Raw genomic sequence first — 25,019 nt, forward strand, 5'->3', positions numbered from 1 at the left:
ACGCGATATTTACCAGAATTAAGTGCAAGGGCGCCAGGCTAACTCCAGTCTGTCAGCAGGACGCCGTCCGCGAGAGAACGTAGAAACAATAGCAGTCGTTCATGGAACGGGTGATGCTGGTGCCCGAAGTAATCTCTTTTGGAGCGCAGACCGGAGAGTCGATGTGCAGGAGCGTGGTAGGTAGCCACCGCAGACGACAACGGGAGTGCAGCACCTGTAACAGCACAGTGCTTATTTGTTGAACACTGGAGCACGCAGCCATAATATGAGCCCCGTGTAAACGCAACTTACCAGTGGTAGTGCAGGGCGAGGAGACAAGTCCAGTCTATGAGCAGGACCCCATTGGCGAGGGAATGTAGAAGCAGTAATAGCCGCTCCTGTAACAGGTGATGCTCGTGGCCGAAGTAACCTTTTGGAGTACAGACCGTAGACCGTAGAGTAGTGCAGGGGCACGCTGGGTACGCAGTTGGAAACGAGTGCAGAATCTGTAACGAGACAGTGCTTATTTGTTAAACACTGGAGGAGGTAGGGGACAGAATTGGCCGTCCCGTATGGCCTAGTGATCTGGACATTGTTCATCGCGTTCCCATCAGATCTAATGACAAGAAAAATATCCCCGCTTCTTTCCCTTCTAGGAAGAAGAAAGCCGAGTTTGTTAGTAAAGCGCGTAAAGCAAAATTGTCTTATAGACATTAGATTTTCCGGCTCTTCCAACGCTTCCATTTTTGTAAATGAGCATGTGACCCCATCTAACAAGGCTCTCTTTTCCAAGGCTCTAACTCTCAAGAAAAAAACTGGATGTTCCTTTGGACGGTCAACTGCCAAATTAAGGCTATGAAGACTACTAACAGCAAGGTTCTGCGTATCCGTGACGAATTCGACCTAACCAAATTAGACTAGGTATAATTGTTTAACCAATTAACGACGAACGTAGCTTCTATACTGAAATCCAATCAATTGAATTCTTACACGAATTTCATTCCATCATTCATATTATTGCTAGGAGTCTGAACACTTTGACGCTATCGATAATTTCCTCGCATCGCGAACTAGTCCGTTTTCACTAATTGCCACTATTGAAACCTGATCCTCTGAGGATGAAAAAATTTGTATTGCTACCCTAACTGAAGTGGAATACTGCAACAGATAGGCGAGTAATCACGGTGGTGCTGCCATATACGTTTCTTCTAATATGGCTTACCGAAGAAGAGATGATCTACCCTTAACGGTTACTAAGTGCGAATCTGTTTGGATTGAATTCAGTAACTTTCTTGCTCAAGATAGCAAAAATTTCAAATTTGGCTGCATCTACCGTTCTCCGTCATCGTCAGCCAATGAATGCTGTAAAAATCTCGATCATATATTACATACTGTGTCACTAGAAATCAAAACTTATAATAGGACGATAAACATTAAATTACTCGAAACATCACCCATTTGTATTCACTACACTAGTTAATTCCATAGCTACGTATATGATGGCTTAACGTTATGTTACAGGCACACTTATTATGGTCTCTTATGGTACACGCACACTTATTGATCATGCTTTTTCTAACCTGATTCATTCGCCAGAGGCAAAAGTTTTGCACATCGAGATCAGTGATCATTACCCCCTGCTTTTACGTTTCAACGCCAATGTGCGACTTTACCCGCTTTCTCACACTAATGATGTTCTTGACAAAGATGGCTTTATAACTACTGTTGCAAGTACAAATTGGACTGAATTTAAATCACTAAACGACCCACAGAAAGCCTTTTCCATTTTTTTTTTCACTGATAACATACGTCTGAAAGTTTACCATCGAAAAGAAATGCAAGAATAATACGTCATTCTCTCACAATCCATGGATCACAGCAGTTATTAGCAGAAATGCGCAAACGGGATAACTTCTATGGGAAAACTAAAAGGGAAACCATTTAACAAGAACCTACGTGCCCGATATAAAACCTTCTGTTACACTCTCAACTGTAAATTAAAATCAGCTAAACGATTTTATTTCGAGCAAAGAATTTTACACGCGGCTAATAACACTAAATAGAAAGTGGCGATTGTCAACACCTTTTTAAATAGACACGACAAAACCAGGCACCCAGAATTTTAAAGGATGGAGCAGGGCTTGATTCCTCTGCTGAGGCTTTTAGTATTCTGTTTCTTTCCTAACAATCCACCTACTCCTGCACAGATCAACATGAACCGTCTACCTCATTCATTGTTTTTATTTCCTACAACGTCAGAAGAAATAGCTGCTGGTATAAATCACCTAAAAGTGAGAAGCGCTGGACTTGAGGTCTACCCTTCTAACATTAATTGCGCACCTAACTTCAGACATACTTTCATTTATTGTTAATCAAGACTGGATTATTTCCTTCTGAACTGAAGCGTGGCAATGTTATCCGAGTTTTCCAGAAAAAGGCGATATCTCATTATTGCACAATTACAGACCTATTTGCATTCTGCCGTTATTTGGGATATTTATTGAGAAACCAATTGAAATGTGGTCAACGAAATATCTAAATTCAATATTGTCTCTGCATGCCAGTTCAGTTTTCGCTATGGGTATTCCACAGAGCTGGCACTTGTTCAGCTTACGGACCAACTAAAAAAATTTATCGACGACGGATTTCTCGCCGCCTCAGTTTTCATCGATCTAACGCAAGCATTTGATTACATAAATCATAACATCCTATTCTCTAAGCTCGAAACAATTGACATTTTTCCGTCCTGACCTTTCGCTACTAAAAAGCTACTTATATAACCGGGTTCAAGTTGTTTCCAGTGCATATTCTTGACAGCGAACTATTAACACCGGTGTGCCCCAGGGCTCCATCCTAGGGCCACTTCTGTTTATAGTTTATATCAATGATTTACCCAATTGTGTTTCTTCGACAAAATGCATTCTGTACGCTGATGATACCTCAATATTCACTTCATGAAGATGTCACCTCTCGTTAATAAGCTAAATGCTGACTTAGAAAACATTCTAAGGAGGTGTAATGTTAACACGTTATCTAATAATGCAACGAAGACTAAATTTGTTGCATTCTCTTCACATGAGCGAAATAGCTTCCATTCCACGTATCAGTTTCGGCCCCCCTCCCTTCATCCAAGTTCATGTTCATCTTGGCATTCTACTTGATTGTAATCTGAAATATCACTCGTACTGCTCACAAAAAGCTTAAGGTATGCGCATCTTGATTAAAGCACGCGCTTCACACGTACCACATCGCTCTCACTTTACCACTATTTCGTCCAGTCATTACTTATGGTATATTATGTTGGGGAATCACCTATAATACTCGTATTGCATCTCTACAGACAGTTCAGAACCGAGCCTTTATAATTACTTATAGTTCACGCTTTTCTAATGCCATTCCTTACTACACGAGAATAACATTCTTACTATTTATGGGCTCACTAAATACAACATAGGTATATACAAGCAAATACAAAATACAATATACACTATATATTATATAATACAAATACAATATACAAAAATGCAACCTAACCTGACAATTCATAGTACCACAAAATTCACGTTGAAGAACGATTTTCTTTCACAGAGAAAATAAACTAACTACAGTACACGAACGGTGGAATTCTTCCATATGAGTATAGAACAGTTCCTCTCATTATGAAAAGCACAAGATCGTTACACTAATTCAAAAAGGAACTAAAAATGCAACCTATTATTGATAGACTAATGAGAAAATTTACTGCAATCGTTTTTGGTCCGTTCTTTTCTTTTTTCTTTTATTTTGTAGATAAATTACCATATTTTATTCCGATACCATTCTTGCGACCATGAGATAAGCTAAACAGTTTTATTTGTAATCAATTTTCTATGTTTGCTCCGTTAGTGTTCATTTCCTGTTGCTCGTATACTACATTATATGCTACTGTTACTTTGTGGTCAGAACTATCGTAACTGTTCTTGTACAGAAGGTCCCGTACAGTTTAACTATGGGACCTCCTCCTGCATACTAAATGCTTGTAATGTAGCCCAACTTGTCACAATACGTTCTGATTTATACAGCCGTAGCACGAGTCCCAAGCAAATGACATTTACCAGTAGTAGTGCAGGGCGAGGAAACAACCAGTCTTCCAGCACGGCCGCCTCTAATGAGGGAATGTAGAAGTAGTAGTAGTCGCTCCTGGAACAGGTGATGCTCATGGCCGAAGTAATCTTTTGGAGCGCAAATCGTAGAGTAGTGCAGATGCAAGCTGGGCACACTTGAGGACCGAAGTTGAAAACAGGAATGCAGAACCTGTATTGACACAGTGCGTATTTGTTAAACAGTGGAGGACACGGCCGTAATACGAGACTCGTGTAAACGACACTTACCGGTAGTAGTGCAGGGCGAGGAGGCAAGTGCAGTCTACCAGCAGGACGCCACTGGCAAGAGAATGTAGAAGCAGTAGAGGTCGCTCCTGGAACAGGTGTTGCTCATGGCCGAAGTAATCTTGTGGAGCGCAGACCGTAGAGCAGTGCAGGTGACCGCTGAGCACACTTGAGGACCGAAGTTTAAAACGGGAATGCAGAACCTGTAACGACACAGTGCGTATTGGTTAAACAGTGGAGGACACAACCGTATTACGAGTTCTGTGTAAACGACACTGACCAGTAGTAGTGCAGGGCGAGGAGACAAGTCCAGTCTACCAGCAGGACGCCACTGGCAAGAGAATGTAGAAGCAGTAGAAGTCGCTCCTGGAACAGGTGATGCTCGTGGCCGAAGTAATCTTTTGGAGCACAGACCGTAGAGCAGTGCAGCTGCACGCTGGGCACACTTGAGGACCGAAGTTTAAAACGGGAATGCAGAACCTGTAACGACACAGTGCGTATTGGTTAAACAGTGGAGGACACAACCGTATTACGAGTTCTGTGTAAACGACACTGACCAGTAGTAGTGCAGGGCGAGGAGACAAGTCCAGTCTACCAGCAGGACGCCACTGGCAAGAGAATGTAGAAGCAGTAGAAGTCGCTCCTGGAACAGGTGATGCTCGTGGCCGAAGTAATCTTTTGGAGCGCAGGTCGTAGAGCAGTGCAGGTGCACGCTGGCCACACTTGAGGACCGAAGTTGAAAACAGGAATGCAGAACCTGTAACGACACAGTGCGTATTTGGTAAACAGTGGAGGACACAGCCGTCATACGAGTCCCGTGTAAAAGACACTTACCAGTAGTAGTGCAGGGCGAGAAGACAAGTCCAGTGAAAAGGCGAAACGAAGATACAATGGAAAATAGAAAATGCCCTACTGGACCGTGCCTGACCCATGTGGTGTAGAACTGTGAAACGTGGAACTCGACATGGTTTGACGCCGCAGAAACTGACGGCTTCCACTTCGAACTTTTTGATGGTGGAATATACTGGCTTACCTCCTCAGAAAGAAACGATGCATGAAGTGGACTATGTAGTCACAAGGACTATTCAGAAGGATAGAGCAAGATACCGTGGAAATCAACGAAGTAGTAATCGGAAGACTATCTGGAAGACAGACAAATTCAGTACCTAGATAAAAACACGGCTGTTGAATGCGAGATCTTTCACGCTTGAATTGTAAGAACGGGCGTGCCCGGAAGAATCTGAAAAATAACTACCATATCGCGCCATCAAGCAATTCGAAAAGAGCAACTAGCATGAAAAGCGTAGTATTTGACACCTCTTGGTTAAGATCAGGAATGTTCTGAATGATTAGTTTCAGACAGGAGGAAATTTGAATGCAGATGTACCAACACTGTTATTGAATTTTCGAAGAAATTCTAGTAATGACAGAAAACGTAAATAAGTTTCCGTTGATGAAGTTATGCTTGGAACGTCATAAGAAACCAGACAGAAGGCGTGTACATAGAAGTGAAAAAATTCGCCGAGCTGCAATGAATATTCTCGAAGGGGCATCAAAAAGTGAAGAAATGAGAATTTAAATGCGTATCAATGTGCCGTTCTTACGTGATCAAGCCAGACCAGTATTCTAGGAATGAACTGGGACACGGCCGACGGCGTTCTGCTATCATTTCGATATGAAGACTCGAGTGAAATGCCAACGAAAGGAAGACTACTTCAAGCCAGAGCAAAAATACTCGGTTGGCTGCAATTTCTAACGTCCTGCACTGTAACAGGTAATATTGGTATTCAATGACGGGAAAAACCGGAATCTCGGGACAACATTCTCCCAGACGAAGATAAATGACCTATGGAGAAATATACCGAGGAAGATAAATGACTAACTGCATGTAGACCGCATCGACAAGAAAAGGGAACGTAAGCACCGACAGTTATTGGATGTAAGCCCGGCGGTGTATTCAAGTGCAACCTTCATGGTACTGTTGTCAGAGTGGAGACACTGCTGGTCCTGGCAAAGAACGGAACAGAGTAGCTCTAATGAACACCGTCGTCAGTGTCGCAAATTAGAAGTTACGAGCAACAGTAAAGTATCGCACCACTTGTACAATCGTGCTGCACTGGAGAAAGAAAATGCACAAAGCGCCCATTGAACACAGACAAGAGAAAAGAATTACTCAGTAGAACAATGGGGATACGTCAATAGTAGTGAAAAATCGAGCAGGTGTAACCAGGAGTCACCGTAGAAAAGATGTCGTAATGAACAGTTTTGTAGAATGGATCCCAGTAGTTACAGGCCAAATAGCCGTTACAATATGCCGGATAATAACGAAAGGAAAGGAGATGATTCTCGTGTCAGATACGTCGAAAAGGATCTCAAGACCAGGCATTGAAGTTGACAAGTTCGGCAGTTACTTGAATAGTTGGATAGCAACAACGTGAATGCTTCGTTCCATGAATAATATTAGAGGACAAGTTCTACTGTCCACTTAAAGCAGAAGAAATAAATACCGCCGACAGCTGCCTCATTTGGCTAGAACAAAGTGTGTATATTGAAAAATTGCAGAAATTCAGCAAGCGAATGTGCAGAGAGTAGGTGAATACCAGATATATAGAGATAAAGACCCAATGAGACTTCAAGGGCGCCTTCGGTAGGGCCCGTATCACAAGACGACCAGCACACGACCAGATGTAAATGGAAGAAATCCATTGACTATTAGTGCGACACCTGTACGGACAAACTTCACGGTGGAGTTCCACGTATACACGCCAGTGTACCGGGAAGAAATACGACAGTGCGTTGTGTGACGAAGATACAATAAGAGATCGTCGTAAGAGGATGTACTTCCTCTTGAGGATAGAGTAACGAAGACCGCATTGCCTGAAATAGCTGGTCTACGTTTCAACGGTGCGCTGGGACCAACTACAAAAAAAAAAGGGAGGCCTAGCCAAACAGTGTAGCAACTTTCACTTGTGCCGTGACGAGAGGTGTACACTGCGAAGCTGTGGCACTCCTCACATCGGTTTTCTACACTATTTTCATCGTTTCTCAGTTTGAACATAAATGTGCTCAGCAACAATGAAAGACTTTCAGGAGAACGAATAAGGGATTGAATGCGGTCACAGCAACATGTTCGATAAACTGAACAATTTATGACCTATCACCAAGTGGAAATTTCCCCCACAAAACACCGTGTGGGGGTGGTTTCTGTGAAAGGCTCATTCGTAGGTTTCAAGTCTACTGCGGAAAGCGATCGGTAGATGTGTACTGAATAATGGAGAACTATAGACCCAAGTATACGAAGTAGGTGGTATCATTAACCAACAATCTTTCACACAAGTACACGATGGACTTGGAGAACCTATTCCTCTAACTTCTGCGGACCAAATAGGCGGAACCAGAAAACTGGGAGGAAATATTGAAGAATAGGACGGCAACCTTCGACAAAAGACTACGTAAAGTTACAAAAGCATTGTGAAAAATGTGGCACTCCGAGTAAACGAAATAAATTGCGGGTGAGGAAATGAAATCAGCTAAGAAATATAACCAGGAACGGAAGAAATTCAACGTCGTCTTACTCGGAGAGCGACATACAAAAGCATAAACCTAACCTCGAAGGTCTGCATAGTAAATACACTCGACAGCAAATTTCATTGGAAGCCCACAAAGTGTGTACTTGCGGAACCGGCAAGGTGTAGCAACAGGATTAAGAAAAGGAGCACTGAGAGGACACCATCTATAGCCGTCAGAGGAAAACACGGCTTCATTCAAAAGCAGACGTTCGGAAATTTAAATGCCACAGGGCTTATACGCCACACGAAAAAACAACCGTAGTACCATTGGAGTGTCAACATGGTACTTGTCCGAAGTAGTGCAGGGAGCTGAACGAATCTCCATCTCCCAGCTGAAAGCCACCGGCGAGAAAAATGCAGGCGTGACACGACCGGAGGCTAGATGTGCAGAACGCCCCACTGGATATGCTTGTGAATAGCCGCGATGGAAAGCAGACGGTAGGAACCTGAAATCAGGCAGGGCTTGTTAAACACTCGAGAGCATAGCCATACTGCGATTCTAGTGTTCATGGTACTTGCCAGGAGTAGTGCCGAGCGAGAAAGTCCAGTCCACCAGCAACACGTCCCCACCGAGGGAATGCGATAGTGTTCAGACGGTCGGTGACGGCACGAGCGGTGATCAAGGTCATCATCTGCGACGCAAGGAGGAAAGTAAACAACCAGAAAAGAACAGCGGGAACCGCAAAGAAATGGACCACTCACCGTTGCTGCTGCACGGCCGGGCTCCGCTCCAGACCGTAGAGCAACGTAAGGTCGCCGCAATAGCTAAAAGCTGGCGAGGCAATTTCAGAACGGCGTTTGCTTCCGTGATTCCACATTTCGCTCGATAGCACTGACGCGCCCGGGCTACCTTGTCACGAAATGGTGGGGTCGGGTCGCAAGGCCATTCTGAAGGGTCCATGTCCCTGACGCACTCGTAGAGGACGGCTATCAGCTGTAGCCTGCGCAGTTTGAGCTAAGCCTTATATTTCCGCTAAAACCTGAAGCTATACACGCCGCCACCCCGCAACACGTGGCCCGTCCTCTTCGATTCCGGCACGGAGAAGACCCGTGTGGCCGCAAGCCATGCCCACGAAACCTCGGGCTTACAGCTAAGCAATCTTGTAATGTAGCTGTACATTACAAAGCAAACAGTTAACTTCCCTATGGCGTGCGCCACCCTCGCCAGCTAGACCATCTAGAATATGCACAAAGACCACCTGATGAGCGTTTAGGACGCTCGATGCGAAGCTCGCCGAGACGACGCTCGCCGTGACGAGGGGTTCCAGCGCAGGTCCTGGGGTTAGTGGCCACACTCAGACTTGGATGTCCAGTTGCCGGCCGACGTGCAAACGGCCACAGCCGTGGAAGGATTGTTGCTCAGAAGCACGTGATCTGGAACGTAGGCAAGAAAATACTTTGAATTTTGAGCAGAAACCAGTGCTGTCAAATTGTCGCGTATAATTTTGTCACATATGTGGGTGAAAATTTTCACACACGCCAGGACCAAATTTATTCACAAAATCATCTATACGCTGTGAGGAAGTGGCTTGCTGAGAACCTGTGGCCAAATTCACTGCAGCTGACTTAACTAAAACCCATTCGACAAGGAAACGCTAAACAAGCACGATGGAGTCCAAGATATGTGCGTCTGAGTGGCCGGCAGTAAAAAAAAAAGGGGGGGGGGGGGTAGAGTTTCGAAACCATGTACAGCGCCTTGATAAAATGCCTTTCACACCTCGGACATCGAGTTCTAGTGGCAGCTATTCACGCGTTCAAGCAATAAATAATATTCATGTCAAGTCAAGAAAGCTATCTGGAAGTAAGCTACACTTCCCGCTCCTGATCGGCATGTTTCAAGCATGATTACGAAGACGGCGCCGAATAAAACAACACATGAAGAAGGGGGACACGAGAGAGCACGTTGGGCACGAGACAGCATGCGCCTACGTGCTGTCTCACCCACCGTGGTTGCTCAGTGGCTATGGTGTTGAGCTGCTGAGCACGAGGTCGCGGGATCGAATCCCGGCCACGGCGGCCGATTTCGATGGGGGCGAAATGCGAGAACACCCGTGTGCTTAGATTTAGGTGCACGTTAAAGAACCCCAGGTGGTCAAAATTTCCGGAGTCCTCCACTACGGCGTGCCTCATAATCAGAAAGTGGTTTTGGCACGTAAAACCCCAAATATTATTGTTATTATTACGTGCTGTCTCATGTCCCCTTTCTTGGTGTGTTTTATTCGGCGCCGTCTTTGTAATTACGCTTAACCAACTAGCCCACCAACACATGCTCAGATGTTTCAAGCGTCACACTTGGCTTAGAAAATAATTACACGATGTTCAGTTTGTTATACATGGCCACGTTTTGTCTGAACACATGATGACCCAAAACGTATGAAACTGGTGGTCATAACCCCGTAGCGGAGCAGTTCAGCGCCTTAGTGAAAGATCTAACCCGCTTTGCTGAAATTGCTTCCAACATTTAGTCTTAATCGCACTGCAGACTCAATAAAAAGTGGCCGAGCTCGTTTACGTGAGCCTTTGGTAATGCGTGTCATTGAAACTTGCAGTCAGCTGCAGAAAGCGCAACCGAAGCTGACCATCCGTAAGATGACATTTAGGAATCTCACAAAATAGCGTCCGTGTAATAATTCAGGCATGTCTCATTGACTTCAGTTGTCTTCTAATATAAGCAACTACTATTGCCCATATTTGCACACTGCATTTTTTAAGCTTGTAGCGCAGCTCAGAAAGAGCAAAAAGGGAGAACGTTCCTTTTCATTACCACTTCCTTCTTCCTTCTTGCTCTCTGAGCTGCGCTACAAGCCTGAAAAAGTCATGACATACCAGCTCGCCCCAACTGCCACGCCTTTGTATACTGCAGCACAATAAAGCGAAAAAGCACTTCTGACGTCAAAAAAATTTAACATGTTTTTCAGTGCCAGAATATTTTCCCCCGAGATCCGGACATATTAGCCACAATATGTAATATTTCCCACCTTTTGGCAAAACTGCCTCGGACGTTCTCCTCGCTCACGGCCATCCAAAACGGTCATCTGTATAACGAAAACAGCAACGGGCTTATTGGTGACCACTCGAGGAGAGAGCCAAAGTACGAGACGTCGGTACGCGCGATACGCACCAGTAGTGGCGGGCGAGGAGCAAGGTTGCGCCTGCCAGCAGGACGCCATGGGTAAGGGAAGGTAATTTAACAAGCACGGTGGGCCAGATTACGAGTGTTGCTCTAGACCATCTCCCGAGGGGGGCGTTGAGAGGATGGCAGACGGGGAGCAGCCCACTGGATAACTTATGGGCTTCAATCGAACGCAGACGTCGGGATCCTGAAAAGACAGTTTTCGTTACTTAGCCTTTTGACTAGAAGATCCCAAAGCGTTTTGCACGCACACAAAGAAAGATTTCCGTTTCTTGAAAAAGCATGAAATTGGTCTCGCGACAGGAGTGGAGTTTTGAACGGGACAAGTTGACTGATCTACCAATGTTGCAAACAAAGGAAGCAATAATAAAATATTGAACGGTAGCTAGAATGCAGTATGAATATTTCTGGACCTAAGATTACCTTTGATGATGTCAAATGCTAAGCACTCTTCAGGGAGTTTTCTCACAGAATTAGTGGGTGTGTGCTGAACTTAATCACAAGCTATCTCCAAAATTGTAGCCAATGTGTTTCGCGGGTGCATCTATCTCCAAGATAATGTCGATGCTTAAAGGTGTACAACAAGGTTATTTTAGGACACCTTTTATTTTTGCTTTATAGGTAAATAATAACGCTACTATTCCACCAATAAAAGAAAGGTTTTGTACGCGGATGACATGAATTGTCATGTCTAGTGCTGACTTAACAGATAAAATCAAATAGGTGGTTAATGAAGTTGTCAAAGTTGCCAGATGTGACCGAGCTTCAATTGAATTGAAGCACATAAAGCAAAGCAACATGACCATTTTTTAAAGGTTTCGAAGCATGGGAGTAAGCCCTTAAGGTCTAGTGGCATTGATCATATAGAGCGGACAAACAGTGTGCTATTCAATGCTTTTCATGACTACCTTGGTATGACCACGTTGGCAATTTAAGTATGAAGCGATCTGGTAGAATACATGCTTTAGGAAGGACGAGACCAAATGCCACTTAGATGCAGGTCAAGCCCATCTTTGATACGATCAGAGATCCAGGATGTATCGTCATGTGGGGCACAACTTCTAGCACTAAAATTAAAAGGCGAACTACGAAACAAAGCATTTCCTTTTGCTTCAAAGATGCCGAAGAACAGACTACTAAGGATTCCCGAGGTGGTTACAAATTGCTATTCGCAATCCAACGACACACGTGCATACTGGTGACATACTGAGGTTAAGAGATCTACAAAAAACGCCAAAAACCAAGCACAAATTACGGCAAACAGCCTTGACCTCTTGAACCCCACTGTCGGGAACGGTTGCAATACCGAAATTGAAATTCACTAAGCAAAGTCCTAGAGAGATTTCAGCAAGCTACCAATCATTTTTTCCCCTACGGTTAGCTAGGACAAATGTTTTTTTGCTTTTGAATAAATAAATAATGCTGACAGAACGGTAAGCTTTGTTTAGTCACGTGATATGTTGAATTATAATTACCACATGGTAAATGCATTTCATGCTTGCTTATGAAGGGGTAGTCCAGATAAGCGAATTTTGATGAAGTGCATAAAAATTTACATTTCACTTGTATTTTAGTCACAATTATGCTACCGCTGTTGCTCGAGTGGAAAATATTGAGGAAAGGGGCCTAGTCAGGTACCGACAGGCACTTTATTCTCTGGTTTTCTTCGTACTGTATTTCTTTTGCCAGATACTTGTACAAGCGATGAAACGAATTATGTAACGAAAGGGAAGGTAAATCTGAAACGAACTCAAGCAATAAGGCTCATTTTTCGACCACTAGAGGAAACAGCCGTAGTACGAGTGGTCTGTGCGTGGTACTTGCCCGTAGCTAAGAAGGGCGAGACCACACCGGCGAAGGGAAACGGTCGGCCACGGTACGAGCGGTGCTCTAGGCCATCTCCTGAGGGGGACGCTGGGAGAATGGCAAACGTGGAGCAGCGCGCTGGATATCCATCTTACACGTGGGCTGCAATCGAAAGCACAGGTCAAGATTCTGGAACAATAAGGCATGGATGCAGTAAGGCTAAGTGCAGGTGGATTTGGTGCATACCGAACGAGGAATTAAAGCAGTTAAACTGGCGCATACACACTAGAGAAAAGCATAGGACGGTGCTCTCTTTTTTTTTACTATCAAGCGACTCAACAAGCATCGTGCTGTGCACTTATTTGCACTGTGTATGCATCTTGATGGCTGGTTGCTTGTTTAATAAGGCATGGGCATGGCAGTGCTACCAGCACTCACCTCGTGATTGACAAGTTCTACGTTCTGCAGCTAACGTTCGCGCCGGATCTGCCGGCGCGCGTGGAACAAGCGGTGCGGTTCGATGAGACTTTGGCTGCGCAGACGCACACCGCCACATGCTGCTCCCTGCTACATCTTTCGTCGGATCAAATGGCACGACTCTGAACGGCTACACGTGTGGACCGCTCTGCACATATCGACACAGCGCAACCGAACCTCAGAATTTGAAAACTTTGCACCGTCGACGCCGTGGTGACCGGGCGTGGCAGCGCTACCTGCACTCGGGTCTAAAATTAACCCCCTCGCCTACATTGTGCAGGTGGGTAAAGGTTGGGGTACGTGTGTTAGCGCGAGCAGTACCTTTTCAGTAGCGCTGGCTTTCCCGCGACCATTCTTTGGGATCGACGCGGTTGTGTACTTCAGGTAGTTTATGCGAGGGCACATTGCAACCAACCTAGGACTAGAACTGGAGGAGATCGCTAAGGAACTTGAGGAAATTGGTGTCGATATTAAGGACATTTAGTAAAAGAGACTGGTTGAATAAAAGGAACTCGTTAATAATGTCGCAAAAAAAAAATTTAATGCTTGCGAAATCTAGGTTATTAGTATGAATGGAATGATTGAAACGAAATAACAAGACCATCTAGAAAACGTCGATAGGTTGTGAAGTTATATCGGTTTACGGCATACGGTGTCTGTAGCAAACGAGTACGCAAGTAGAATATACCGTTGCTACGGGGTTTATTGACAGCGGGAAGCCAGGTTACGTGGAATAGTGCGCAGAGCAGCCGAGTCATTCCCGACAGACGCAAGCGCGCGTTGCAGCGCCGAACCTTGCATCATCTCGCCAGTAAAGAGGCAAGAGTGACACACGAGCTCTCTTCGGCATGACACCATCGGGACGTGCTCGGTCCGGAAGCGGTCACTATTGAACGCATCCACGGTGAATGCAAGGTAAGACGAGAGGGAAAGCAAACCGTCTTACATGCAAGCTCTCGAATTCTCGACAAAGGATGCTTCAGCGAAATTACAAATTGAAAAATACGGGATATCGTTTGTCGAGGAAGACGAGAGGAAAAGCACGAGAACACAGAAACTTGGGACGGGACTAAAGAATCCGCAAGAGGCACGTGAAAAGTGTCGCTCGCATTCGACAAGCTATGCAACAGCAATCGGCCGTACGTCTCTGGTGCGACCGTCACAACACAGCTATTGCAGACAAACGCGGAGTCACCGAACATGTTGAAATTTCTGTGAAACGAAGCTTTCTTGAAGCTGTTCATACCGGTGTGTTTGACGGAAAGAAACAGGTGAGTGCAAGTTCTATCGCGTAATTAGCCGCGCTACACAATGAGACATCTTAAGCAGGCTTGTATTTGTTCGTGTCCTATTTTAATTGCACCGGCTGTGTCCTTGGCAAAGACCCGTTCTGTGTATGTGCCATTGCACCACCCACTTTTTGGCAGCTCCCCCCGCTGAGGCTATGTGCCACAGTATGAAAACCTAAGGAAGAGACTAAGCAAAATAGATGAAAACGAAAGGGACGACGATCACACAGGGATTCGATCGAAAGGATACACAAGGCTTCTTGTCATTTTATGGAAGTACTCAAAAGACATGCTATCCTTTCCTGTGGACAAGTAGGCGACCTAACCAGCAACAACGTACCTAACGAAAATGACAGTGCCGCACAAGCAGCAGGGAAGATATTTGATGCGCTTGGTTCGCCATCATTCTTTACGATACACGCAGATATAGGCTTTCAAAAATTAAGGGAAGACGCGTGAGATGAGCCACTCTTAAAGAAGAATGCGACAAGTGGAGGGCCCTGATGTCTGAAATGAAGGAGCTGCTAATTCTAGTTCTCCAATACTACGCAAGCAAGGATCAAATGGAACAAGCACACAAGCTGTATGTTCACACGAGTTCGACAGCATGCGAAGTGGCAGTACACTTGGCAGTCATGTAAACCGATGGAACAAAGTCAAGCCTACCGATAGCGAAAAGTGAGGTAGATTCAATCAAAGAACGAAGTTTAGCAAGACTTGAGCTAATGGCAGCGGTGATAGCATCAAGACTAGGCTTCTACATCAAAAGTCACTTTGCCGCAAGAATTCAAGAAGCAGCCTGCTTGACCGACTCGGTGATTGCACTTCATTGTATCAGAGGGACAAGCAAAGGAGATACATTGGGTAACAAGGTCGCAGAAGTAAGAGCAGACGCCATAAACGAGCGAGTCATTCACTCAAGGTGAAGACAGTCTGGCCGATCTACACACACGTGGTATAAGCGCAAGGACGCTGGAGTCGAAAAATAGGGTGCATGTACCTGAATAAGTTACATCTGTGGAGCCGGAAAAAAGCGTGACTCAGGTATGTACGATGAAAACGAAGCGCATTGTCACACCTGCACAGGAACTAATGCTGTAAATCGTGAAATCGTGAAAGCAGCGAAATCGTGAAAGCTTGGTGGATGAGATGGCATTGCGAAATCTCAAGTAAATAGGTTCTACTGCAAAGCCAAAACGAGACAAGTGAAACCATTGCCCAAAGGCGATGCGGTGTTAAGACAGGGTCGAAGAACATTTTGGAAAATGTAACAATCTGAAAGAAGTTACCCTGGATTCGACGAAATAACAAGGGCTTGTCTAATTCAGAAAGGCAACAAATAATTTCTCGGAACATCTGCGAACATCTTTGAAGGGTACCTGAAATAGCCCGCCGAAGCCTATCTCAGTGCAAGTTGGAAGGCGGCAGCCTGTAAAATATCTTAAAGTACACGTTGACGAATACGAGAAGGGCTGCTTGCCGCGAGCTACTTCAATAAACCATTCACGTTCGAAGCAGTCACTGGTCTCGATCGTTCTAACATGCGTCATCAACACGCAGCGGTCACCTGAGAGCTAGTTACGGTGCGCGCAGAGGGAGATGTCCCGCTTCTCGCTCCGATACCTCGCTCTGGCAAAGTGACACGCATTAATGGTTTGGTACGTAAAGCCCCATAATTTATTTAAAGTTAGCCACTTCTGGCCACTCGCCGTGTGAGGCAATGATAGTGCCGACCATTCTCCCCGGATATGAACAATGGTGCACATGCAAATCCCGCATCGCCATCTGTCCTGTGTACTACGTAGGCAAACAAGTCGTGTACGCAAGGCAACATTACACTAACTCGGCGCTAGAGTGCATACGACGTGAAAAAACAAAACAAATCGCCAAGTGCCGTCAATTAACGCAAACAGTAAAGAAACCTTCGCTTGCATCGATTCGAACAGCGCGCGGAAGCCGTGTAATTTTTCATGCGCTATGGCGTTCAGTATCACCTGCGATATGCGAGCACCTGGCAAAGCGGCCACACGTCGCAGGTCCTACACTAAGGGCGCTTGTGCCTGAAGTAGTCAAGTAGTGCTGAAGTAGTGCTCCGAGTCAAGAGCGGCAGTATTGGGAAAAGAACTAACAACTAAATATTAATAACAATGAACAATATTAACCACGAACCACAATAATAATAATAATAATAATAATAATAATAATAACAATAGGACATAGCGATAGTACGAATCGTGTTTAAGAGATTTACCAGTAGTAGCAAACGAAGTCTCCCGGAGCAGAAGGACGCCACGAACATGGAAATGCAAAGGAGCCAACGCGGTCAGCCACGGTAAGAGGTGCTCAAGGCCATCTCCGGTGGGGGACGTTGGGAGGATGGCAAACGTGAAGCAGCACACTGGATATCCTTCCGACTTGTGGTCCGCAATCTCGAAAGCGGACCTCGGGATCCTGAAACGACAACAAGGCTTTTTTTTAAGCACTCGAGAACACAGATGTACTGCTATTCATCTGTACGTGGTATTTACCCGGTGCAGGGCCACAAGGCAACACCAACGAGGGAACACGGTAGACCATCCACGGTGCGAGTGATGCTCTGGAAAATAGCGAGGACACTAAGCCCACGTCGAAAAACGAACTGCAACAACGGCAACGAAAGGGGCCGCTTACTGTAGCTGCTGCCTGGCCCAGCTCCGAAGAGAACAGCAGGCGACGTCCGGCGTCGAGGTGCTGCGTAGAGCGGGTTAGTGCCTAATAGCTGGCGAGGTAATGTCCGAGGGCCGTTTGCTTCCGTCATTCCCACATTTCGCTCGATAGCACGCGCACTCACGCGCGCGGGCTATCTACGTCACGAAATAGTGGGGTCGGGTCGCAAGGTCATTCGGATGGGTCCATGTCCCTGACGCAGTCGTAAGAGGACGGCTATCAGCTGTTGCCTGCGCAGTGTAAGCTAACCCTGTGTGTCAGCTAAAACCTGAAGCTATACGCCGCCACCCCGCAACACGTGGCCCGTCCTCTTCGATTCCGGCACGGAGAAGACCCGTGTGGCCGCAAGCCATGCCCACGAAACCTCGGGCTTACAGCTAAGCAACAACACTAACTTTACGCAATTTTGTAGTGTAGCTATACAACCCTAGTGAGCGCTAGCTAGTGCAACTGAACAAACGGTTAACTTCTCTAAAGCATGCGCCACCCTCGCCAGCTAGACCATCTAGAAAAAAATGCACGAAGTGCACACACAGGCCTTTTGAGCGTTTAGGACGCTCGATGCGAAGCTCGTAGAGACGACGCTCGCCGTGACGAGGGGTTGCCGCGCAGGTCCTGGGGTCAGTGGCCACGCTCAGAGTTCATCCACATTTCAATAGTCCAGGCACCGTCGGGGGGTTGGGAACGCGCACAAACAAATGAACGAGTATTCGGCAGGAACGACTTGCGACGTATATACGCTGCGCCGGCTCGACCGGAGTGTCGTTCGCGTATAGTAACGTAGTTATGCCGGCTGGCCGTCACTTGCACTCCGGGAGCTCGAAAGCCGGGCCAGGAATTGCCGAGACGGCAGGCGGGTCGGGCTACAAGTCTCTCGAGGCGTGCCTCACGTTTTGCAGGCCCGGTGCATGAAGCCGGTGAGTCCAGAGTCGGCCGAAGGTGGGAACGTGCGCAGCGTGTAACTTCGACAAGCGCTGCCACTGTTAGCGCGTAATTAAGACCAGCAGCACCTCGAGGTATGGCGCGGCGCACAAGGCAGCAGACACAACGCACGCCGAAGCAGACGGAAAAGGCAAAATGGCGGCACAAGCCCCCGGATGCTCGCTACGTGCCCTCGACGACCGCGATGCCAAGCTCTTCGGCGCATGCGTTGATACGCCCGGGCAATTTCTTTTCTTCTCTAATTGGTCTAACGTCGAACTACGTCACCGGCTCGCTAGCCGCCGCGCCGCGGTTATCACCGTGATCGGCGCGAGTGGGGATGGTAAAAACAAAGGAATAAAAAGAAGAAAAAAAAAAAGTCGCAGCCTGCGTACAGTTGCCGAACTCGGAATGTTCTAGAAGCTTCCACATGCTTCCACTGTGTTCTTGGACACGGAATGGCGTTAGCGCTGTCGCCGTAGTTTTATCGATATTATAACCCGCCGACGGAACCTTCGCGGTCCGTGGATCCCTGGCCGCCTTCGCATTCGCGTTGGGCTCCGGCAGCGAGCATGACTTGCAACTCCTGAGCGCGCGCCGCGATGGTTCGAGTTGTCTGCCCACGCAGTCGCCTGCTCCTGCCGCACCGTTTCTCTTGGAACAAAAAAAAAAGAATGGAATTCTAGGCCTTCAATTACGTGCCCGAACGACGCGATCTTATTATGAGACGCGTTGTAGCAGGCGCATTAACGGGCTAATTTTGACCACCTGGGGTTCTTTCACGCGCATTTAAACTAAGTACACGAGCGTTTTTTGCATGTCGGCCGTTATCGGAGTGCGACTGCCGCGGCATTGATCGAACCCTCGAGCTGGAGCTGAGCACCGGAGCCCCGCAGCCACTCGACTTGCGCCGCTTGTGCTTTTTCCGGATATTGGTGTCCCAAAAGTCTAGCATCCTGTCTTTGTTGTCAACGTAATAGAGAGGCGGAGAACGAAGAGCTCAGTTAATGGAAAGCCGCTCTTCCTCTACTCTGAATGACTCGGCGAAAAGACGGCGCGAAAGATTTGGCACGAGGAAATCATACGCACAAAGATTTCATAACCGCAAGAAATATAATGACAATATTATTCTATAAAGCACCTAATCACAAATAACACTTTCAAATATATTTCGATTCCTTGTTGAAAACTTCATTTACCAAAGATTAGTGCATCTGATCCTACCACCTGCTTCCTTCGCGTTGGTATGGTCGACGCTATATAGAGTTACATTTCTTTACTTCCTAATTTTTTTGTAACTTCATTTAAATATTGTTTTGTTTTTGTTTTGCGTGGCCACCTCTCAACAGTGGCCTCATTGAGCTATGGCCTTCGCGTGCTAAGCATGAATTGTCGTCGGTTCGATGTCTGTGGCCAAGGAACGCAGCTGCTTAGCATGGGTGCCAGTTTAGCGCAGGGTAAAACAACCTTTCATTTTGGGTTCACAACTGTACGCAAATAATGTAGGTAATGAAGTGGCTGAGTGTCTAATCAACGAAACGTTCATAGCCATGTTAATTTCAATGAATACGGCATGATTCACCGCAAAAAAAATGTCAACGCGGGTATGTTTTTTGTTCTTTTTCATAGAGCCCCGAAATGCATTGAGATACTTTACATAACAACAAAATAATTATAGGCATGCACAGGACTGGTACCCCATTTCGGTGAGGCGTTTATCCTTGCTAGCGTTCTAGCGAAATGCATCCCTTTGAAGGACTTCCTGCGAATGTTAACAGCTTGTTTTGTGGTGACTAGCTCATATATGTGGCACTGGCGTCATTGTGCCATCGCGTCTCTAAGTATGAGTATCAACAGTTTGTTTACGAGGTGATGCTTTTTTGTGACACCCATGAAAGAAATACCATGAATGAAAAAAAATGGCATTCATAGTGTATTCTATAAGCTTCACACTTGCACCTTGCCAATAAAAACATGGCTTCATGAAAAAGGAGTGCATATATCCTGGAATGCAAATTGTAGACTTTGCAACGATGCTCGAGACAATAGAACACTGTTTTATTCTTTGTAGTAACACATATTATTTTTGAGACACTTCACAAAGAACTGTCAAAAAAGAACTTCCTCTCACATCTTACATTATCGGGTTCCTTCTCTTCAAAAAGACAATCAGTAACACACGATGTGATTTGTTTATGTTATTAGGACTCTATTCATTATGGAGAAGCCGCAAATCGACAGGCATGCCGATCCACCTCACTTGCCAATGTCTGTCTTCCGAGGAGAGGCGGCTCAAGTGCGTAGTGTATAGTTCGAACATTTGATAGCCTTTCCGAGTGAATTTCGCATCTGCGGACGCCTGTCTTTGTTTTCCCGATGTTTATAACTTTCATTGGACTGCGTAGCATGCTTGCGTCTGTTTTTCGTGTGCGTCTAAAGGCAATGTAAACAATCGTCGCATGATATTATAATTTCGTGCAATAGGGAACGCGCTAACGCGGCGGGCTTCACACGGCCCGGTGACGCGATTTCCATGGGGAACCAGCGCTGGAGTTTTCACGAAACCAACAGCGCCGCCCTTGTGGTCAGCACGTTCACAACTCAGCCGCTCCCGCGGACGAAAATTGCTAGTTGGTGGCGTTGCGTGCGCTGAAAGTCGAAGGAAAACAAAAGGACGTCGACGGTACTGTTGCGTCTACAAGTGCCACAACTACGTCGGGATGAGGGAGGATGTATCCTTCTGCTTCTTTCCATCTAAACCCTACGAACAAGAACGGAGGCGGCGTTGGATACAAGCAGTCAGGCGAACGGAGTATAAGTTCCTGTCTTGTCGCCCTGTCAAGCGGTGTCGGGCTGGTTTCTAAACCGAATTTCGCGTGCGTGCATGGTTTATTCGATAGTGAAGACGGTCAGCCGTGGCAGCCAGTACCAAACAGCAGATTGTGCAGTCGGCATTTCGTCGGAAAGAAAATGAGCAATGGCATGCACCATCCGGCATATGTACCAACCATTTTTCCTTCGCAATACCACCGCCAAGCCCCTTCCAATGTCACCGCACGAAGCGAACGATACGAAAAGTAAATATTATCCATTCATTGCCAAGAATTATGTGGGAGGGAAACTGCGTTGTAATACGAGTTGTGTGGGCATACTGCCGGCGCACGCGCGACTAAGCCGCCTATGTGTTTTTTAAAATGCGATTGCGGATGAGGACTCGGCGCTGAGATGCATCCGCTAAATTTATGTAATTAGTGCTAAATGTAGCCAGCGTTGTGACGGATCCAGCAACGGAGCACTCAAACCTCTGCTTGCGCGAGTAAGCTGATGCGATAAAGCTTTCTTCTCCATTGACTGCTGTGGCGAAGTAACATCAGAATCTTTTATGTCTAGCCAGAGAAATATGGAATGTCTTCAGGCCAACTAATACTTCCGAAACCATAGCGCAGCACGAGTGGAGCCATAGCTGCTAGATTTGCGAGGCAGGCTGCCACGCAAGCGTGGCAACGCATACGGCACAACTGTTAAAGAAACGCACGTGCTCGTCGCGACACACTGTGAAAAATCTATAAAGCTTAAAAAGCTTCTTTCGTCATTTCTTCACTTGATGGCGCTAGCTTCTTTACGAAAACTGTTCACTTGAAGCGGCGCGAAGACGGAAACATACGAACTATAATACGGCCGCGCACGTGTGCGTCGTCTGGTCGGGAGGCTGGGATATGCCGCGTTTCGTCGCCAGGGCGGCGTGCAACGCAATCTTTTCGACGCGCCGCCTATCCAGCGCTGGTTCTCCATTCTGCCCAGCTTTCCTTTTTTTTTTTTTGAACAGCTACGTGAACGAGGTCGGATCCACATTTTTAGACTGCCGTATTATCAGTATCAGCTCATTTTTTTTTTAGACTGCACTACCTACGGGATCGATCCACACTTTTTTTAATACTTCAGTATCTTCGGAATCGGCCCATATTTATCGCGGGAGAATCAGATGGCACGAAAGAAAAGAAAAAAATGGCTGCGGCTTAGCTAAGGTTAAGCCCAGGATGCGAAGCATAGTAGCCTTTATTTTAGTTGTTGAACCACTGTTTAGCCTGGTGAACTGCTGTTGCTTGGCTATATTTGGTTCGGCTAGACGAAGAAACAACTCATGCAGGCGAGCGCACGAGTTTAGGCTCCGCTTTTGCAGCTGTTATGACGTCATATGGTAGCTACGCGGCCGCGCGCGGCGCAGCAAGGAAGAGCGTGGTTGTGCGGCTAGTATGCTTCGCATAAAAACTCGCCCGACAATGCCAAGAATGCCATTCAAATTAAGGAACTGTGGCTGGACATGCGGATTATGCACAAAGCAGGATTGACTCCGTGTGAACACCAGCCGCGCAGTGATAGAGCACGAGCTCAAACGGGTTTGATGTGGCCGCCGCACACGGCGTCCGGACGCCTAGTAAAGGCCGGTCCACACGACGGACCAAATTCTTCTTTTGGGCCGCGGTCCGCGCATCCCGAGATAGGACTTCGCCAGTACGTGCGGACCGCCGTTGGCCAGCGCCGACAAATCGTCCAACAAATCGCCGAGGCTTTTCCCGCTTCAGTTTTGGCGGTGGACCGCGTGCAAACCGCAGCGATTTTAGCGTATCCAACGAATGTTGTCCGGCAACAGAGTGTCTTCAGCCAAATCCACTCCAGTTTTTGGCTCGGCAAAAGCCAGTCGTTTCATGTCCGCCGTTCCGCCTACACGTGCGTGCAGCAGATATATTTTTTTAAACACCATGGGCGCTATTCTCGACACGCATGGCGGCTCCACGGCCGCCATTATCCGCCATGTTGACTCTCTGATTGGCTGTGGAGAGCTCACGTGCCTTGAAATTTGTGCCAAGGTCGATTCAAATAGGTCGCGAAGCTTCGGGCGAAAAGCGGTTCAGTACAGATTGTCACCGACATCAGCATGGGGGGTTATGGGAGCAGCGATCGAAGCGCGACTATGTTTGGAGGGAACAAACATTGGGAAAGAAAAACGTGTTTTTAGATTCAAACGAGACACAGATTCATTCAACGAAAACAAAATTCCTAGTCAATTTTATATATTCGTGATGAGTTAAATAAATACGTTTAATTTTATTATTAATAATAAATGCATTTCTTTTCAGCGCCCATCGCTACAGGGGGCGTTGACGCCACTATCACTCGCAGTGCAATGCACGTCTTGAAATCGGCAGATAGGCGCACTCGTATCACCTGTTGAAATACGCCCCCCTCACAATTTGTGCTTTCTTGGCTTGTCGAAGTTTGTCTGAATTTGGTGACGCGAGTAGCTTCATTGCTTCTTAATCTGTTCAGTCCAAAGTAGTGAGTTATGACCGCCAGATAATTGTGTAGTTTTTGTGCGACTGCGCTGCCCGACGGACTAGGCATCCGACAATAGGATCAGCACTCTACACCGGCCTCCAAAGAAAGTATGTTCTGCGCAGGGATGCGATTTCGACAACCGTACGGCTGGCCTTTTTCTGCATCGCTTTCCACGCTGAAAGCTCGAAACGCCCATCAAGTCGAATGGCGGGGCATTTGAATATATAGCTCCAAAGGAAGAACAAAACAAATTTCGCGCCTTCGAAAACAAAATGACGTCACTTCTGCTTTTAACGGACATGGCGTCACGTTATTTTTTCTTCCGCCGGAAGTGTTCCCACCACATACAGATGGCGCTAAGCCCCATGACCCGGCGATGGACCGCCATGTTTTGAACGTGTGGGCTCCTATGGAAGCTTCGCTACCAGGTATATTTACCTTGTTTGTGCCGGGAAATGTCATTTTGCGTTTTCATCAAGATGACGAAACGTGACATGGAGCTGCATATTTTATGGACTAATACATTTTTTGGTCCTTGGCAGATATATTGTGATGTTAGCGCTTCAAAAAGAATGTGAGCGGTAGCGTGCAGAAGTCAGTGCAATGCGTCTGCAATTGCGCGAATATGTGGTGGCGATCCAAGATGTACGCCATGCCAGCTTGCTGATTGGCTGAAGGAATATCTCGTGAGGAACGTCACAGGAAGGGCTGTTTCGTAAACGTCATTTTGACGATGCGTGACGTTGCGCTGGGCCGCCATTGCTGAGATTTTCCGCCATAATTTTTGCTGAGACGAGCCGCGCGAATTATGCTAATGAGCAGCCATATGCAATGGCAGCCGAGAGGAATGCGTATCGCCACTATTTCCCCGTCGTTTGGCGCCACGAAAATCTTTTGTTCATAACGCGTGCTCATAGCGTTTGCACCGCTCTCGGGTGGTCTTTGCATTTGTGTTTCGGGCCATCATGTTTTAAAAGAACGCGTTCATACGAAATAATATTGGTTGAACATAGCAACTTTTCGGCAATGTTTTCCACTTCTCACTGCTGCATTTGTATTGTAATCAAGATTAATGCCTTTTCGCACAATCAAAAGTTATGACAACGGCCTCTTTCTAATTTATAAAAAGAAATGTATGCAAGGTGGCGCCTTGAAGTTTCCTCCCGCGGTGCGAGTAACCAGCAAAATGAACAAGAGATGGCAGCGCCGGCGTTTGCGTCGCGCTAGTGGATATCTCTGGCGCGCGTAACGCTATCGGTGATATTCGGCAGTTTCTCAGTTAGCCGAGTTGGGCTGAGTCACTTGCGTTTCACGAGATAGCGATAACGTGGCCTAGAACGTGCGCGCATCACCACTGGTAGGTCGCGTATGTTGTCTCAAGCAAGAAAACAAGCGCGTTGGCGCCAACATGCGATGACTCATTCCATTTTCAGGG

General features: G+C 46.5%; 1 protein-coding gene and 1 long non-coding RNA gene across 2 annotated transcripts; both read right to left on the bottom strand.

The window, feature by feature from the left end:
• Window positions 1-4,077: 4,077 nt before the first annotated feature.
• Window positions 4,078-6,234, bottom strand: LOC139049311 (uncharacterized). The gene is made up of 6 exons (XM_070524689.1): window positions 6,230-6,234; window positions 5,181-5,410; window positions 4,904-5,103; window positions 4,627-4,826; window positions 4,350-4,549; window positions 4,078-4,272 (listed from the first exon to the last, which is right to left on the bottom strand). The coding sequence occupies exons 1-5, from the start codon at window positions 6,232-6,234 to the stop codon at window positions 4,384-4,386; spliced, it is 801 nt and encodes a 266-aa protein (XP_070380790.1). The 3' UTR covers window positions 4,078-4,272; window positions 4,350-4,383.
• Window positions 6,235-8,491: 2,257 nt separating this feature from the next.
• Window positions 8,492-18,843, bottom strand: LOC139048559 (uncharacterized). Its single transcript, XR_011507771.1, has 7 exons — window positions 17,291-18,843; window positions 17,149-17,216; window positions 16,872-17,071; window positions 12,873-13,016; window positions 11,037-11,235; window positions 10,894-10,950; window positions 8,492-9,289 (listed from the first exon to the last, which is right to left on the bottom strand). It is a non-coding gene; the product is annotated as an uncharacterized lncRNA (long non-coding RNA).
• Window positions 18,844-25,019: the final 6,176 nt, after the last annotated feature.

Source organism: Dermacentor albipictus, chromosome 8 (assembly GCF_038994185.2).
Source record: "Dermacentor albipictus isolate Rhodes 1998 colony chromosome 8, USDA_Dalb.pri_finalv2, whole genome shotgun sequence".
Lineage (NCBI taxonomy): Eukaryota > Metazoa > Arthropoda > Arachnida > Ixodida > Ixodidae > Dermacentor > Dermacentor albipictus.